Source organism: Lathamus discolor, chromosome 4 (assembly GCF_037157495.1).
Source record: "Lathamus discolor isolate bLatDis1 chromosome 4, bLatDis1.hap1, whole genome shotgun sequence".
NCBI classification, from domain to species: domain Eukaryota; kingdom Metazoa; phylum Chordata; class Aves; order Psittaciformes; family Psittacidae; genus Lathamus; species Lathamus discolor.
The window spans coordinates 29310692-29327113 of NC_088887.1; the positions used below are offsets into that span (position 1 = coordinate 29310692).

The 16422-nt window shown below is 35.8% G+C and overlaps 1 protein-coding gene across 2 annotated transcripts in view; it reads right to left on the reverse strand.

The window, feature by feature from the left end:
- The window catches only part of LTN1 (listerin E3 ubiquitin protein ligase 1), a 32312-nt gene that overhangs the window by 10746 nt on the left and 5144 nt on the right, over positions 1–16422 (reverse strand). For both annotated transcript variants that reach the window (XM_065676765.1, XM_065676766.1), the window contains exons 7-21: positions 15584–15757; positions 14317–14507; positions 12696–12843; positions 11536–12321; positions 11002–11043; positions 9777–9969; positions 7244–7483; positions 6132–6285; positions 5682–5832; positions 4767–4968; positions 3661–3820; positions 3398–3502; positions 3002–3144; positions 2042–2177; positions 421–565 (exon numbers count right to left, since the gene is read on the reverse strand). In XM_065676765.1, the coding sequence (XP_065532837.1) occupies positions 421–565; positions 2042–2177; positions 3002–3144; positions 3398–3502; positions 3661–3820; positions 4767–4968; positions 5682–5832; positions 6132–6285; positions 7244–7483; positions 9777–9969; positions 11002–11043; positions 11536–12321; positions 12696–12843; positions 14317–14507; positions 15584–15757 (2970 nt within the window). The remainder of the gene's footprint in view (positions 1–420; positions 566–2041; positions 2178–3001; positions 3145–3397; positions 3503–3660; positions 3821–4766; positions 4969–5681; positions 5833–6131; positions 6286–7243; positions 7484–9776; positions 9970–11001; positions 11044–11535; positions 12322–12695; positions 12844–14316; positions 14508–15583; positions 15758–16422) is intronic.

Genomic DNA, 16422 nt, shown 5'->3' on the forward strand with positions numbered 1-16422 from the left:
CAGTGCCTCACCACCCTAACAATGAAAAATTCCCTCCTTATATCCAATCTATCAGATGAGACTAAAACTGTTAAGCCCTACCATGTTCTAAAATCTAAGACTGAAACATTACAAACACTCTGGCTTCCATTCCTCTTGGCAATCCTCATGCATCTTTATTCAAATTGCTATGTGGCATTGCTTCTATAACGTTTTACTGTATCATACCAAACTTTTCACTTTGTAAACAGATAGGCAAACTTTCAACATAAACTTTTAAAAGATTTAGGATGAAATTTCAATCAGTTTTTTTGTAGCCTATTTTTATAGCTGTTCCCCCCTTCCTCCTCCCCTGAACCAATCCATCAGGTTTGGAGGGCATCAGGAGGATCCTACTAAAAGCTGCAGTGCAATGGTTAGTAATAATCTCTTTTGTATTACCTCTAACCAAGCCAGCATGGAGCACATGATGAAGTCCCATTCACTGTTGTCCAAAGGAGCTATGGAATACTTCAGCAACAAGGGAAGGTAACGGATCACCTCTATGTTGAAACCAAGCAATTGAGCACTTGTCTCTTTCAGATTACTGTAATAAAAATAGAACTAAAGCTTACAAATATTCATGTTGTAAACATGAGTCTTTATATTCTTGTCTTCACTCCTCTTAGGACAAATTAAGTGTCGCAGTAGACCCTGCCCTATGTGCTTTTGATACTCTGTCTTTCAAAGTTAGAATACTATATTAGCTGCCAAGTTTAAATAAGCCAGTCAACAGGTACAAAAGAGACTGTAGGAGCTATTTGCTCATTTGCATGTTATAAAGATTTCTAAAACTGTACAATTTACTTATTTGCTCAAGTAATGCACTTACATGGAACTATGAAATTTAGCAATTTTAATTACATCAATGCAATAATCATTTAAGTTACTGATTTTAAGAATAAGATATAAGCACTCAAGTGTCCAAATAGCATATATTATTTCGAGACTCTATGGCCTGGATTTCTCTCACTATACTCAAGACAAATGAACCTCAGTATATCTTCACTCCTTGCTGGGAGATTTCCAAGCTACATTTGCATACACAGAATTTTAAACAACAGCCACCTAAGTTTACTATCCAAGTTTTCTTCCTGGTATCTAAATAGGCAATCAGAATCTGGAGCAACACCTACAAAAATTGGTCAGTTCTGAATGCTTCTGAAAACCTTTGATACCTAGGTGCATTAAAAAAAGCTCGTAGTTTCCCAGCCTTCAACCACCCAGGTAATTTTCTTCACCATGAATTATAAAATACATGAAAATAGATATATCGAACTAAGGGATGCAGTTCTACAATGGCTTAAAAATGTAACGTTAGAGTAGTGGATGGCAGTTGTAACTTACAAATTGATTTTGTTGAGTTAATAACCACTCTGTACTTTTAAACTCTCGTGCTTTTTTGGCTAGGACAGAATTAATGTTTTTCATAGTATCTAGTATGGGGATATGTTTTGGATTTGTGCTGAAAAGTGTGTTGGTAATGCAGGGATGTTCTAGCTGAGCAGTGTTTACACAGAGCCATGGCCTTTTATGCTTCTCACCAGGGAGTAGGCTGTGGATGCACAAGGAGTTGGAAGGGTACACAGCCAGGACAGCTGACCCCAACTGACCAAAGGGATATTCCATACTGTATGACGTACGCTCAGCATATAAAGCTGGGGAAGAAGGAAGGGTGGAGGGGGAGTTTTGAGTGTTGGTGTTTGTCTTCCCAAGTCACTGTTAACATGTGATGGAGCCCTGCTTTCCAGCACATGACTGAGAACCTGCCTGCCAATGGGAAGTGGTGAACAAATTCCTTGATCTGCCCTGCTTGTGCATGCAGCTTTTGCTTTACCTATTAAACTGTCTTTATTTCAACCCACATGTTTTCTCACTTTTACCCTTCTGATTCTCTCCCCTATCCCATCAGGGGGGAACGAGCAAGCGGCTGTGTGGGGCTTAGTTGCCAGCTGGCCTTAAACCACAATAACTCATTTTAGAAATTAAAAGAAAAGTCAAATTATCTCAAAGTTGCACCCACCAGCTAAAGAGAAAACTGTCCTCACTGTTGTTTTTCCAAGATATTATGATTTTTAGTATTCCAGGTAGTAGATGATCACAATCAATACTACTATCATTCAAGCAGGAGTTCAAAATGGAAAGACACCCAAACGCTCCTGTAACATAATAAAAATACCATAATCAATAGACCTTTATTATCAAGAGAAAACAAGTGTTAAAATGTATGTCAACTGCCTGGATATTTTTATTTGAACTTAACATCAATACTGTAAGACTGTTTGGATAATGTCTACACTTTCTTCTTTGAACACTTAATCCAGAGATGGCATCATTAAATCAAAAACACTATACCCAACCCAAATTTTAGAAAAAAAGAAAAACCTACCAAGATCTTCAAACCAACCACGAATCTGCTATGATTTAAATATATTTGTGCTACTAAAAGTGTGTTATAATATTGCTTAGTGTACTACATCTCAATCACCTCCATGTAACTTTTCAAAAGCTGCTGAAAGTGTATGTACAGCAGCTCTGACTCTGCACACTACATCTAATGCACTGGAAGAGGTACTCAAAAATCATACATAGGCTGTGAAAGAGCTCTTGCTAAAGCATCTAAATACAATCATGACACTTCCAGTTGACAATAGTAATATTTTTGCATGTTGTATAAAGCCTAAATGATTAATTGAAAACTTCAGTATTTATAGATGTGTTTAAATAAAGACAATCACAATACAGCAATATCAAAATTCTTCTAACAATATCAGCCTAAATACTTTAGTTCTAATTTTGTACCAGGCAGTATAGCTTGTACTTCCTTAATAAAGCAGAAAACTACTATGCCAAACAGTATAGAAACATGCAAACTGAGAAGGTATTTCTAGGAAAAACAATATTAACACATTTTCTCTAAATGCAAACAGTATTATAAATAACATTCTTAAGTTCTCGTGGACTGAGGTAAGAACATACTCACCATCGGTGCTGGCAAGCTCTGTCTGTGTGCATGTCATAAGTTTGGCCACACAGTGGAAAACAAGTTCGTTCTTTTCTTCCTCAAGCAGAAAAGGTGACAGGCACTGAAGTGTATGTAATCTGCCCTCTGTTAATAGCGGAAACCTATTCATACAAGCAAAACATCATAGAATGAAACCCAAAAATTCAACTAGTAAGCAAAATGTCAATTGGTTCACAATGATCAAAGATCCTATGACATAACTAATCCCAGGCACTAAGCCAATTCTCACTTTTACACACCATACACATGTTACCAAATTTTCAGTCTTCAATTGTTATTCATCAGAATCAGTATCATTTAACATTATCAACATTTGCAACAAACAAAAAATTGTAAGCGTTAGGATTAAAATACCCTTCTGTTGTCTTAAAAAGTTGTTTCATCTCACAGGATACAGCATTTTCTGCACGAATCACTTTAGCCATGGTTAAGGACCAGAGTCTTCCATGTTCCTCTGATCTTCAAAGAAGAAGAAAGACCCTGGTTAATATCGACAGATGCACAGTTCAGTTCACAACACAAGCGTGTGAAGTTTGAGTCAGTACACATAGGGAAATATGGTGGCACTTTATAAAATGCAAATATGCAGACAAGTTGGTTTACTTGTTCCTACATACCTATCAAATATTGTTTGCCGAAGGCCAGTTGTATCACTAAGCATCCTGAACTTCTCATAGGTGATGTGTATTTCTTCTAACATATGAAGATATTCCTGAAGTGGATAAGGAGGATTTTCCAATTCTTCAACCCATTGTAATGAGTATAACAGTTCTGCAACTAATCAAACCACAAAAGCTGTTGCTTACAAACAACTCCTGAATATATTCAGTGCATAAGCAAGAATTTTCAGGTCAAGGTTTTGTTGGTCTTTGGTTTTGTTTTTTAAATATATTTTAAATGCACTAAAAAAAAAAAAAAAAACCCACACAAAAAAAAAACCATATTTACATGCAATTTTAGGTGCTTCAGAGCACGAATTGGATATTTGCCATTGCATCATAAAACACAAAAGAAAAAGCTACAATAACTTATTATATATATTCAGGATATTTGAAAGTAAATCAAGCAAGACAAAAACTGTAGTTTGTCTCTACTCTCTTTATATATGTATGTGTGTGTGTGTATATATATATATATATGTATATGTATTTCTTGCAGACAAGGTACCCAAGATTTAAGTCCAGAAAGCAAACAAATTTTACACTAACAATTAGCATGTGTTTTCTTTATTAGCTTATTGAATAATTACGCTTCTCATCATGGTGAGACTTCCAGAGATAAAAATGTTAATTTGATAATGCTGCTTCTAATTTGATCATTCTATAAAGAAACAAGATTCCACCTGGCAGAATTAAGAAAAACTGCTGCCTCAAAATATCTTTATGTTATGGCTAAACACTCAGGGCATTTATTTGATGGCATAGATAAAGTTCCTATTGCCCACTCATGCCAATGCACCACATGTTTTGGCAATGAACAACTCTGAAGTTCATTTTAAATTGAAACCGCCAAATTCAAAGTCCTGTTGAAACAGCATGTATATAATCAGAAAAGGCCCCAGAAATATATTATATTACACTTGTGCGTTATTTATACTTTTTAAGAGATAAAAGGATGACTTCTCATATCTACGTCCCAAACTTTAAATACACATTTCTAATTATCAATTCGGATTAATTTCCAACTACTATAAAATCAAATTCCTTTAAGTTTTACCACTTACTTATATTATCTATTTTCTTTCTTTCAACATCACAATTTTCATGGACTGTATCATTTTCCAATACAAGTAGCACCATTTTACTTAATAAGGCTGAAGTACACAGATGGCCTGGAAGTTTAGTTGTGCCACACAGCTTGACACATGATCCCAACGGTTCACAATTCATACTAAGCCTTCCTTCCAAAAGAGGCTTGTGCATCCACTGTAATACATGCATAAGAAGAGTATGAACAAATAACTGACGTTTTAATGATGCATAGAAGAGCTTCAATCTGTTTAACCTTGAAAATTCAGAATTGTCAAATAACCATGAAAGATACAAATGAACACCAAAGCACAATGGTCATGGTGACCCACTCCGTCATATTTGAAAACCTGAATGCACAACAGTAGCTTCAAACTGCATAGCTGCCTCAGAAATAAATATGCATTTTTTTAACTGTAATAATTTTACAAGAAATACTACAGTTAATGAAGATAACTGGTTGGACAGGAAATTAAGTCCTTCCCCACTTTCCACACTATGCATATCAGCATTTTGTTTATAGTCAGCACATCATGTTTCTCTGCAAGTATGAGTGTTTTTCACAAAATTTATCTTATAGAAGAATTAAAGATAAGAGCATCTTCATTATTCATATTCTGTCAGATGAAATTTCCTGGACTGTAAAGCAAGTTGCTGGTGTTCCATGCAGAAAAGAATAATTATTATTTTCCACAGTAATACTGGATGGGACCATAAACAAACAGAATTTGTCCTCTATCATTGAGAGAGGCTGAAAAGAACCTTTGCCTAGACATATGCATATTCATAACTGCAGTGCCATGTCAAAATAAAGAATGGTTACCACCCTAAAGAACAGAGACTTGAGTTAAGACTGACTACTGCATGCAAGTCTATTATCATTTTCATACCTCAGTAGACAGAGATTCATGCAATTTCTCCCACTCAGTTTTGTTTGGCATGACATGTTCAATGTAAGCTCCCACAAGATATCCAGACTGCCCATCAGCTTCCATAAGCTTAGACAACAAATCACTAACTGCAGAGATCAAAACCTGAAGGCTGAGATAAGGAGAAAACACTGCAAACAAAAGTTTGACACTATCCAGTAAAAGCAAGCTGCTTTATTTTATGTTGATACAATGCTATGTATGTTGTATCAATGCTATATACTATATATCAATGCTATATACATACTATAGAAATGGCTTTTTAGATGATGCTCCACCTGCAGTTCTCACCTCTGACAGGCTGAAACAACTCTTAGTAGTAAAATGCTAATTAAATAAAGAACAGCATAGCACTGATCTTACTTTGTTTTGGAGAATATATTATGAAATGGATATGTAAATCACAATTACCTTTTAACATCCAAGGAAGAAGACTGAATTTGATTCTTGACCCACAGTGCAGATTTATGCAAGAAGGTACTCTGTTTCTGCATACTCTGAAGTTGATGCACAAGTGAATTTACACCAGACATCCAAGTGTGTTTTAATTTGCATACAAGTAAATCTATTGTAGGGAAAAAGAAAATAAAAACAAAAACCAAAACAACAAGCACAAGCAAACCCACCACAAACAGCTAAACTCAAATTACAACCTACAATACCAAGCAACAATCACATGTCTAGAAGTCCTATAGCAGAAAAATAATTCCTTTTTCTATGTGGTTACATGCAACAACTGCAAAAGTCAAATACACAAGTTTCTTGTTGTACAGCAATTTTAACATAAGCCCAACACAAAGGTAGTATTCATTTAAGATTAAGAGGGATGTTCCTGTTGTCTTCTGCAGTATGTCCTATGGTCTTCAAAACCGCAGAGCTTTTTTAAAATACTGAAATATTGAACATTCACAACAAGAGTCATTTACAAAGCAGCAGTGGTTTTCAGGCTATTGTTATCCTACTTCACTTCTATGACTCCACTGCAACATTTCCTCCTTTGTATCTATGTCAGTAAATGCATATACGGATTTATCATCCAAATTCTGGACTAAAGAATATAAATCAGGATCTCAGTCTGACAATGAGACACTAGTGGAGACAGGAATGGGTCACAATTTGTCAGAACAACACGACCCATATAAAGTGATTGCACGCATTTTTTCATAGGAACCCCATACTGCAGAATGAACAAACAAAAGCTCATTCTTTGTACTTCATAGACCTTAAATAATTTATGCAACACTCAAAAGTGTGTTGAATATCACAGCCGCAAAGATAGCTGAAGCACAGGGACACTAACATCAAAAAAAAGTTTAAATCCTTGTAATGATGCACTACTCAACTTAATGTTGAGTAGTAACTACTGACATTGTAAATCAAAGCACAAATTTTCATGTGAGTTACAGCTGCAAGCTCAATGTCTATGAACTCAATATTCTATTATATAATCTGTTTTATGAAAAAGAGTTCAGATGTAATCATCAACTACAAGAAAGTTTGGTTGAAGTTTTTTTCCAAATTACCTGTTAAGTGCGTAGCATCCTGCCTCTGAGCACACAGTTGGAAGATGGTAAGCAGCAAGTCTTCTGAGGATGGCATCAGTAAACACCCTTTAACTGAACTGAAAAAGCTTGAGGCTACATCACAGATGAAAGATACCAAGGGTTCAGTATTTCCAGCTTCAGAAAGATCCTTAGCTTTAGACAGAGCTGCTTGAAGTTTATCAATAATCCTTTCAACAAAAGTTTCATCAATCAAAGATTCTATTAGGAAGAGGAAAAGACAACATGCTTTGATTACGTGATAAACATGATCATTAAGAGACATCATATAAATATGTACTTTATTTACTAATTTTGAATGCAAAATAAACTGCAAAGTTGTTTCAGTCTAATGTATAGCTAAATTCTCTTTCTTACTCCACAGTTAAAGGTTCATCTAGCCAAAGTTTCGCATTGCGAAGTATCCTTCCTCTAAACCAGCTGAAGCAGCTTAGACAAAACGTATATAAAATAGAGAAAGCGCAGAGTGGTCCCTTTCCCCTTTTATGCCTTCTTAGCTTCTGGCCAACAACCGTGAGCCAGAGATTACACCTGATTACCCCAATCAGACAGATTTTCCATGAATACACTTACTCCATTTCTCATGGGATAGAAGTAGGCTAATCCCATCTATTCTCAAACTCCACAGCATCTTGTGGCAATGAATTCTATTATTTAATTATGAACTGTATGAAGAATCATAGTTTTCTTTTTCCTTAAGCCTATTTTAACAATGAAAACCCTCTTCCTATTTGCTTTTTCCATACATATTATGATATTATGGCTCTTTACCACAACCCCGTCCCAATCACTTTCACCGCAGGATGAAAAATTCTAGTCTGTTTTACTGCCCCTACAAGCAGAAGCCACTGCATTTGCCTAACCACCCCTCCCATCTTTCTTTTAGAACATTTTAATTCCATCACACTTTTTTTCAACAGCATATAGGTGACAAGAATATTGCAGGGACCAAAACTACAAGCAATATTCAAAATACTGATACACCAATGCTATAATAATTTTCATTTGTCCTTTGTTCTTTTCACAGCAGCTCCTAATAAGCTGTATTCCTTTTTTCATTGATGAGCACTATTTACAGAGAACCTTTACAATACCATTTACAGAGAACCTTTACAATGACTGAAGATCTCGTTTCTGAGTTTTAACAGCTCAGAGCCTATTATTGAACAGATAGTTACAGTTGTGTTCTTCCCATGTATACTTTTGATATTTACTGGGTTTGAACTTAATCTGTAATTATATCAGTTATTCATTCAATATCATAACACACTGCTATGGCTCTGTGAAGTTTCAGTTTTGATTACTCCGAATAATTTATCAGAAACAATTATCATCATTCCAGTATTTAACTTTCTTCACCTTTAATTCATATCATTTGATAGGTTACTGATCCATGAAAGGCCCTTCCACTTACTCCATGACAGTTTGCCTTCAAAAATATAAATGAGAGATCAAAAAAAAAAAAAAAAATCTGTTTTAAAGTCCATATATTCTATTTTGGCCCAAATCACTAAGTCAAGAATCACCATAGCTCCTGAAGGTCTAGATTCACCCAACATGTATTAAAACCAGGTCACACAGCACCCAGCCCAAAATGAGCTCAGCAATACCTCCAGCTATAGAGCCAAAAGCAAAGTCACTGGAAAATCAGCCCTAGGGTACCACTGACTTACAAGTGAATAAGTTTGTTGAAAACTCTCTGGAGAGAGGGAACAGGTTTTCCTGATGCTCCTTTACATCAAAAGTTCCAGTAGCCAAAGTAACAATCTTACAACATCTTCAGGATGCACTAACTATGAATATCCACTGCAGTCAACTTGTTGCATGCAATCTTTGATGCATGAAAGCACCACAAGTGTGCCCAGCTTTCAGATAAACCAAAATATGTTACCTCAGGGATTAAAGCAAATGCTGAGTTTAGCAAAACACAAATAACAAGTTTACATGGAAAACATCAAGGAAATCGAACTCCACTAGATGTCTATATGACAGATACCACAAAATGTAATGAAGACATGAAACAGGAGGTTATTAATAGAAAATAGATTGCATATATAGCATAAATCCACACACACACAGTTTTTAAAGTACATGAATCTAACTGAAAATGGCTCAAAGCAATTTATAGGTCCTGTAAGAAGGCATTAGCACCACATGCATGGGTCCATAACTATGATCTTTGATATTCTAGTTCTGAAGGTAAATGTCAGATGCTCTGGTTTAAAAAGTAGTATTATTTTACAGCACATCAGCTAGTAACTCAAACTTTCTTAAATTTTCCTTAGGTTTTCCAGACTTGCAAATCTGAATCTGCTCTTTAAACAGACTTTTGTTTAGCAATAAAAACAAAAAAATATAAAATTTACAATGTCACTGCTGCAATCTAGTGTTTACAAAATTAAACTGCACATAGTTAATTGGCTCAGGTTAAAAGCCAAACACAAACATATCCCCTCTTTACACTTCACAAACTCCAAGGAATAAATATGCTTACCATTTTTAACGTGTTGTGACAACACTAAGCTTAGGAGGGTCCACCTTTCAGAAGAGGATGATTCTGATGAGGTGGCTACAGGCTTTAAACCCAGGTGACACAGATCATCTGTCAGCATTACAAGTCTTTCTCCAAGTGTATCTCCTTTCAGCCAGTCAGAGACTAAGGAAAGTTTTGTTGTGCTTGAGCATGCCTGAATCACAAGAAAATAATAACCTTTTGGGGTATTAACTTTTATTACTAAGCATAAGACCAATATGTCAAACCTGGACATACAGAGTGGGAACCATACTATCAGTCATAAACAATAAGCCTCTAGGTGCTTATCTACAACAATCCCCCCAACTTTCTTTTTTGTCAAGAGACAGCAACTCATGACTAGGTTAGACCTCTACTTTAGAGTGAAACAAGTCACCTTCTGAAAGCCTACTTTTCCCTTTTCTCCAACTATAGAACCCAGGGAATGCCTACATTGGCATTATAAAGATAACTTACATTTTATTTCAGCCAACCTAGTCATCCATTTGCAACATAAAAATCTACTTACAGTATCTGAATTTCTCTAAAAGTAAATAGCATGCAAATCAGAAAATTATTTTGATGATAAGCCATTATAAGGTACAAAATCACAAAAAAAGAGGATACCCAAAATACAAGTTATCTGTAAGGAAAGATACCGTGGTCAATGCACTGGATTGCAAATCAAGTGCTATGAGTTCTCATCCAAAAACTTTTAATATGCTTCATATTGCATCCCAGGCAATCATATAAATGTCAGTCTCTCAGTACCCCATGTGAAAAATGGAATACTACCTTTCCCTTGTAAGCTTGATGATACAAATAATAATTTTAAAATTATTGGTCTAATACCCAACTCCATTCTCTCTATCCTAGAAGGAACAACCAGAAGGAAATCGGGAATCCCTCTGGCTCAAAGAGCAAACTGATCAAAAATAAAAGGGACAAAGATGATTTTGTTTTGGTATCGTAGTTTCATTTTTAAAACTGTCCACAGATTTAAATGCAGTTAACATTAACTGCACTAAATGCAGTTTTACCATTTGTTGCTAAAATGAACACTCAAACTATTAGTACAAGATTTCCAAACTACTGAAATTCTCACCACTTTAAAAAAAAAAAAAAAAAATCTTCAAACACATGCAACTCTCAAAAGGTAACGTCAGGGAAATATTCAAAGCAAGAATAAAAAAGTCTTAAGAGGTACCTTTTGAATGATCTGGAGAAAAATAGTCCATTTCAAATCCATCTGAAAAATAGAACAAAATTCCATACAATTGAACAAATTCTTTGCTGAACAGGAAGTATTTCATACCTTTTAAACTCTGTTTACAACTTTTCTGTAAGGGATAGAAGTTGCTACATTTCAGTAACAATGTTGCGATTACGTTATTTTTGGCTTCCAAGTCTTTCTCTACTGCACATATTTATTTATATGAACTATAAGAAAGGGTCTATATTTGTAAGAAAGGCTACTAATTATAAAAGCACATTGTATAAAGCAGCAAGACCAGAGAAATTTTGATGTTACTTTTTTTATTGATTATATCATACAGATAGGGACAGGTGTCAACCTTTTACTCCAACACTGCTATGTCAACCTTCCCTAAATTTACCTTTCTTATGTTGAACTTATCAAGTTCACGTAGATTATCTTCCAAAGTAAAATTAGTAACTAGCCACAGCCCACAAAAAGACTAGTCACTTTGATAAAAACTACTAACTAAATTAAAAGTCATACCTTTGTTAAATCGTCAAGAATGATTTTCCTTTCATCATTACTGTCGCAACAATTAAGCACACTGTACAAAACGTCAACCAGAAAATGGGTGTCTTTCCTCCAGTCTTCTTTCAGCCAAGTTATTAAATTCATATACAAAAATCGCACAGATGGACTTTCATAATGAATTTTCATTTCATTTTGGGATTCAGCTTGAGCAGAGCTTGCATCATTGCCCTGCTCTAAAAGTACTTGAAAAACTCTGTTTGATGAAAATGAGTTAAGCAGGGCAGAGAGAAATTTCAAATGCCGTTCTGACTTCTGTTCATTCACATATGCAATACTCAGTTCAGCAAGGCTGCAGACTACATTCTCTAAAGGTTCTTTCCTTAGAAGTGAGCTATGCTCCAAGTCAGCCTCTATTTCAGAGTCATTATTTCTCACTTCCATAAGCTTTCCATTCTCTGCGTTTCTTCCAGATTCATCCTCATCTGTAAATCTGATTTTTAGAGATTTTCTGTTGTTTGGTTTTGTAGCACTCTTTGGATTCTGAAGAATTTCTAGCATACCAGATATGGCAAACAATGATTTCTCATCAGCATCCAATGTACCAACATGAAGCACACACATTTTTAAAAGATGGTCCCAAAAATTTGACAACAGTTTCTGGAAAACTTCATCTGTGCCATCATCACTAGAGAGTTCTGCTTTAGCTTCCCAGGAGCTCAGCGTTTCTGCTATTTGATAAAATAATGGTCCATTTTGTAACTTGGGCTCCTTCAGTACAGCACTGGTGAGAGGAATTAGCTATGAAGACAAAAAAGTTATTAAACAATAGCGATCCAACTAAATTATCATTTTACTCTTTATGATACCAGGAAATAATTTGGAAAAACATTTCAGAAGTAATTCTGAAAACATCAGAATTACTCAAGCTTGAACACTTAATAAAAATATACAGGGTGGGATGACTTTTTCTTTTTTTTTAATATAATTTAAACTGCACAGTAAAAGGGATGATTTTATAGGAAGGAAAAAAATTACTAAATGCAGTAGAACTATTTTTTCCATAAAATCTAGTGAAAATTTCAACACAGAAGTAAATACCACAAAAATGTACATTTTTCTTCAACTTTGAATTATTAAATGTACACTCAATATCACGCATTTCTAATAAATACCTGGTCATATATAAGCATTTGATGAATTTGCCTTTGGTCATCTTCTTCATCTGTTTTCTGTAGTATGGCAAAGCGCAGACACTCCATAAAAGCAGTTATAATTGCTGAACTTTCTGAAGGGCTGGCTATTGCTCGCTCACTTGACAACCTATTGAAAGGCAATGTTGGAGGGAGGGAATACTCAGTCACACAAGTTTCTGAGAAACCCAGTACGTGTGTTAGGAATGTAAACTTGGTTATGCCGGTCTTATCCAGACACCATCAATATAAGAATATAGAATCACAGAATCATTGACAGGATGTCAAATCGAAACAAATTCAATAGGACGTATTTAAAGCATCCAAACAATACATCCAGGTATTTAATGTAACTTACATTAAAATAACTTCTTCATGTAGTTTTAGCATTCACAAAAAAACCCAAAACTATATAAATAGAGGAAACATCTGGTCAAGCATACTGTCTACTGTTTCAGCTGTTTGTCAAAATTCCTTAACAATTTTCTACACACACCTCAGAGGCTTAGAAAGTATCACTTTCTGTCATTACAAAAGAAAAAAACCAAAAACCAAAACCCAACAAACTGTGAAACAAAAAAACAAGTTTCACCATAGCCAGTTTGAGACTGAACAACTGTGAGTTGTTACTCATAGAATCATAGAATAGTTAGGGTTGGAAAGGACCTCAAGATCATCTCGTTCCAACCGCCCTGCCATGGGCAGGGACACCTCACACTAAACTATCCCACACAAGGCTTCATCCAACCTGGCCTTGAACACTGCCAGGGATGGAGCACTCACAACTTCCCTGGGCAACCCATTCCAGTGCCTCACCACCCTAACAGGAAAAGATTTCCTCCTTATATCCAATCTAAACTTCCCCTGTTTAAGTTTTAACCCGTTACCCCTTGTCCTGTCACTACAGTCCCTGACGAAGAGTCCCTCCCCAGCATCCCTATAACCCCCCTTCAGATACTGGAAGGCTGCTATTAGGTCCCCACGCAGCCTTCTCTTCTCCAGGCTGAACAGCCCCAACTTCCTCAGCCTGTCTTCATACGGGAGGTGCTCCAGTCCCCTGATCATCCTTGTGGCCCTCCTCTGGACTTGTTCCAGCAGTTCCATGTCCTTTTTATGTTGAGGACACCAGAACTGCACACAATACTCCAGGTGAGGTCTCACAAGAGCAGAGCAGAAGGGCAGGATCACCTCCTTCGACCTGTTGGTCACACTCCTTTTGATGCAGCCCAGGATACGGTTGGCTTTCTGGGCTGTGAGCGCACACTGCCAGCTCATGTTCATTTTCTCATCGACCAGCACCCCCAAGTTCTTCTCTGCAGGGCCGCTCTGAATCTCTTCTCTGCCCAAGCTATAGCTGTGCCTGGGATTGCTCCGACCCAGGTGTAGGACCTTGCACTTGTCATGGTTGAACTTCATAAGGTTGGCATCAGCTCACCTCACAAGCATGTCAAGGTCCCTCTGGATGGCATCCCTTCCCTCCAGCATATCAACCAGACCACACAGCTTGGTGTCATCTTTAAATACTTAAAAATTACTACTTCTCCTATTTCCAAATATAAAGGAATCTGATTTCAGAATAAATAAATAATTTTGTAGTTCATACCCTTGAATTATACAGCTGAAAAAAGTCCTGAAATATTCCAGCTTTGGTTCTGCAATGCCAGGAGGTACCTTGCTAATGAACGGCAAGAGATTTGGGTATATAACGGTAGCTAGTCCTCGTCCCCCTTCTCGAAGCACTGCCCACAGCTTTGGCAGAACTCCCTTTTTGGCATTTACATGAGCCCAACAGTCCTACAAGAAAGAAATAGACTTGTTGTAAATTAAATGAGAATATGTTGTCTTGAAAGAACTCCCAAGCCAGATATTTAATGTATCTCCCTGTGTTGTAGATGAAGAAGTTATTGTACAATCTGAACTCACCAGTATTTTTAAGAATCACTTTCTTCCTATCTCAGCTTGCAAATTTAGGTTAACATGATAAAACTGCTTCCTGCATTGTTTAACACCAATTGACCTTCCTTGTTAGCAAAATGCACTTAAAGGCTTCTCTTTAATAATTAAGGATACTTCATAAACATCATTGTAAATCATTGGTCCTGCATTTAATTCTGAGTTCTTCTCATTAAGAATAAGAAATGATTTCAAAATCCTAACTTTAGAAGCATCACTAACTTCAAAATTCCCCTCAGAATTTTTCTGATGGTTACAAAATACCTTGGCACTTATCCCCATACTCCAAAGTTTTTTGTCATCTCATCTGATACATCATAGTTCAGATACCTATGTTTATAGCAAGCTGAACAACAAAGCTGAACAATAAATCCCCCCTAAGTGGTTACAGTTTATCCCAGCAGTTACAAAAGAGATCAGCAGCATTAAGCCCTCAAAACATCCCAGTCTATGGCAACACCACTCATCCTACTAATAAATTCAAAGCTGGTATTTCACTTAAAAAGAAAAAAAAAAAAAAACCCTACCGAAGTTATAGAACCAAACATTAAATTAGAAGGGGAAAACAAACAAACCAAAAATGCGTATCAGGTCATTTCTGTAACTGTCTTTAACCAAGAAAAAGATTTTAGGTATCATTTTATTTATTAATAATTATATTTACTCAAAGGGATTCAGGTTGAGTAAACTCATAAAACATCTGATTTTAAGACATGCTGAATACAATATATTTGAAAGTTACATTGAAACCCTAAGGGGCGGGGTGGGAAAGGAGCATGTAGCATTGATAAGTTCATGTTATTAATCATACAGAAAACCCAGTCGAGCTGTTCTTCCTAATTCTACACAGAGAACAATGGCACTTGGTGAAAAGTTGAATTCAAGTAAAATATCTGCCCTTAGATTTCCCACATTACCTCAATAGTAGTGACAGCATAAAGTACAGCTTCCCAAAGGGCAGGACACACCACTGCATCACTGTCATCAATGCTGAGAAGAACAGCAGTACAAGCTCTTGGTGCTTCAGCTTTCATCAGCTCAGGCAAGTACTGGCAAAAAGCAGAAGCCAGCTCAAAGAAAGCTGAGCGAACCTGATACAGGCCACAGAAAAAAAAAACACCAAAATTTGAGTCAAATTACAACACTTTGTTGTAGTTTTTCCACATTCTTTTCAAAGTCATCATAATTTACAACTCATGATCCCCATATTTTATCACATCGACAAACATTTAAATATTAAAAATAAAGAAAAATTGATAAACCTGTTTAATATTTAAAAGTAATTTTTTAGCTATAAAATGCTTCTTAAAAATTTTAATATACTTCTCAAAAAGCATGTTTCCAAAACACACCTTAAAACTTTTTAACAAAATACCACCAGAATCAATTAATTACTTTATGCATCATTGGTCTTAGCAGACCAAAGACCAATAAAATGGTTAAAAAAAAAAAACCAAAAACAACAAAACAAAACACCTCCAAAAAGCACTAAGAATACAGGCAGTAAGGTGACACAGTCTGTATCTTTTACATTAATTTGAAATGACAGCAGATTACCAAGAAGTAGAGATGGTGGTGATATATAAATAACAGATTAGCCTACTGGGCAAAGTTTAAAATTATATTATTTATTTAAGGCCTAGAAATCCAAAGGCTGTTTGAAACATAATTCAGCAAAGTACAAAGCTCATTCTTGTAGGATACAAGTAATTAACACTTGCTTAGGCTCAGTGTATTATCTTCAACTAAAACCAAC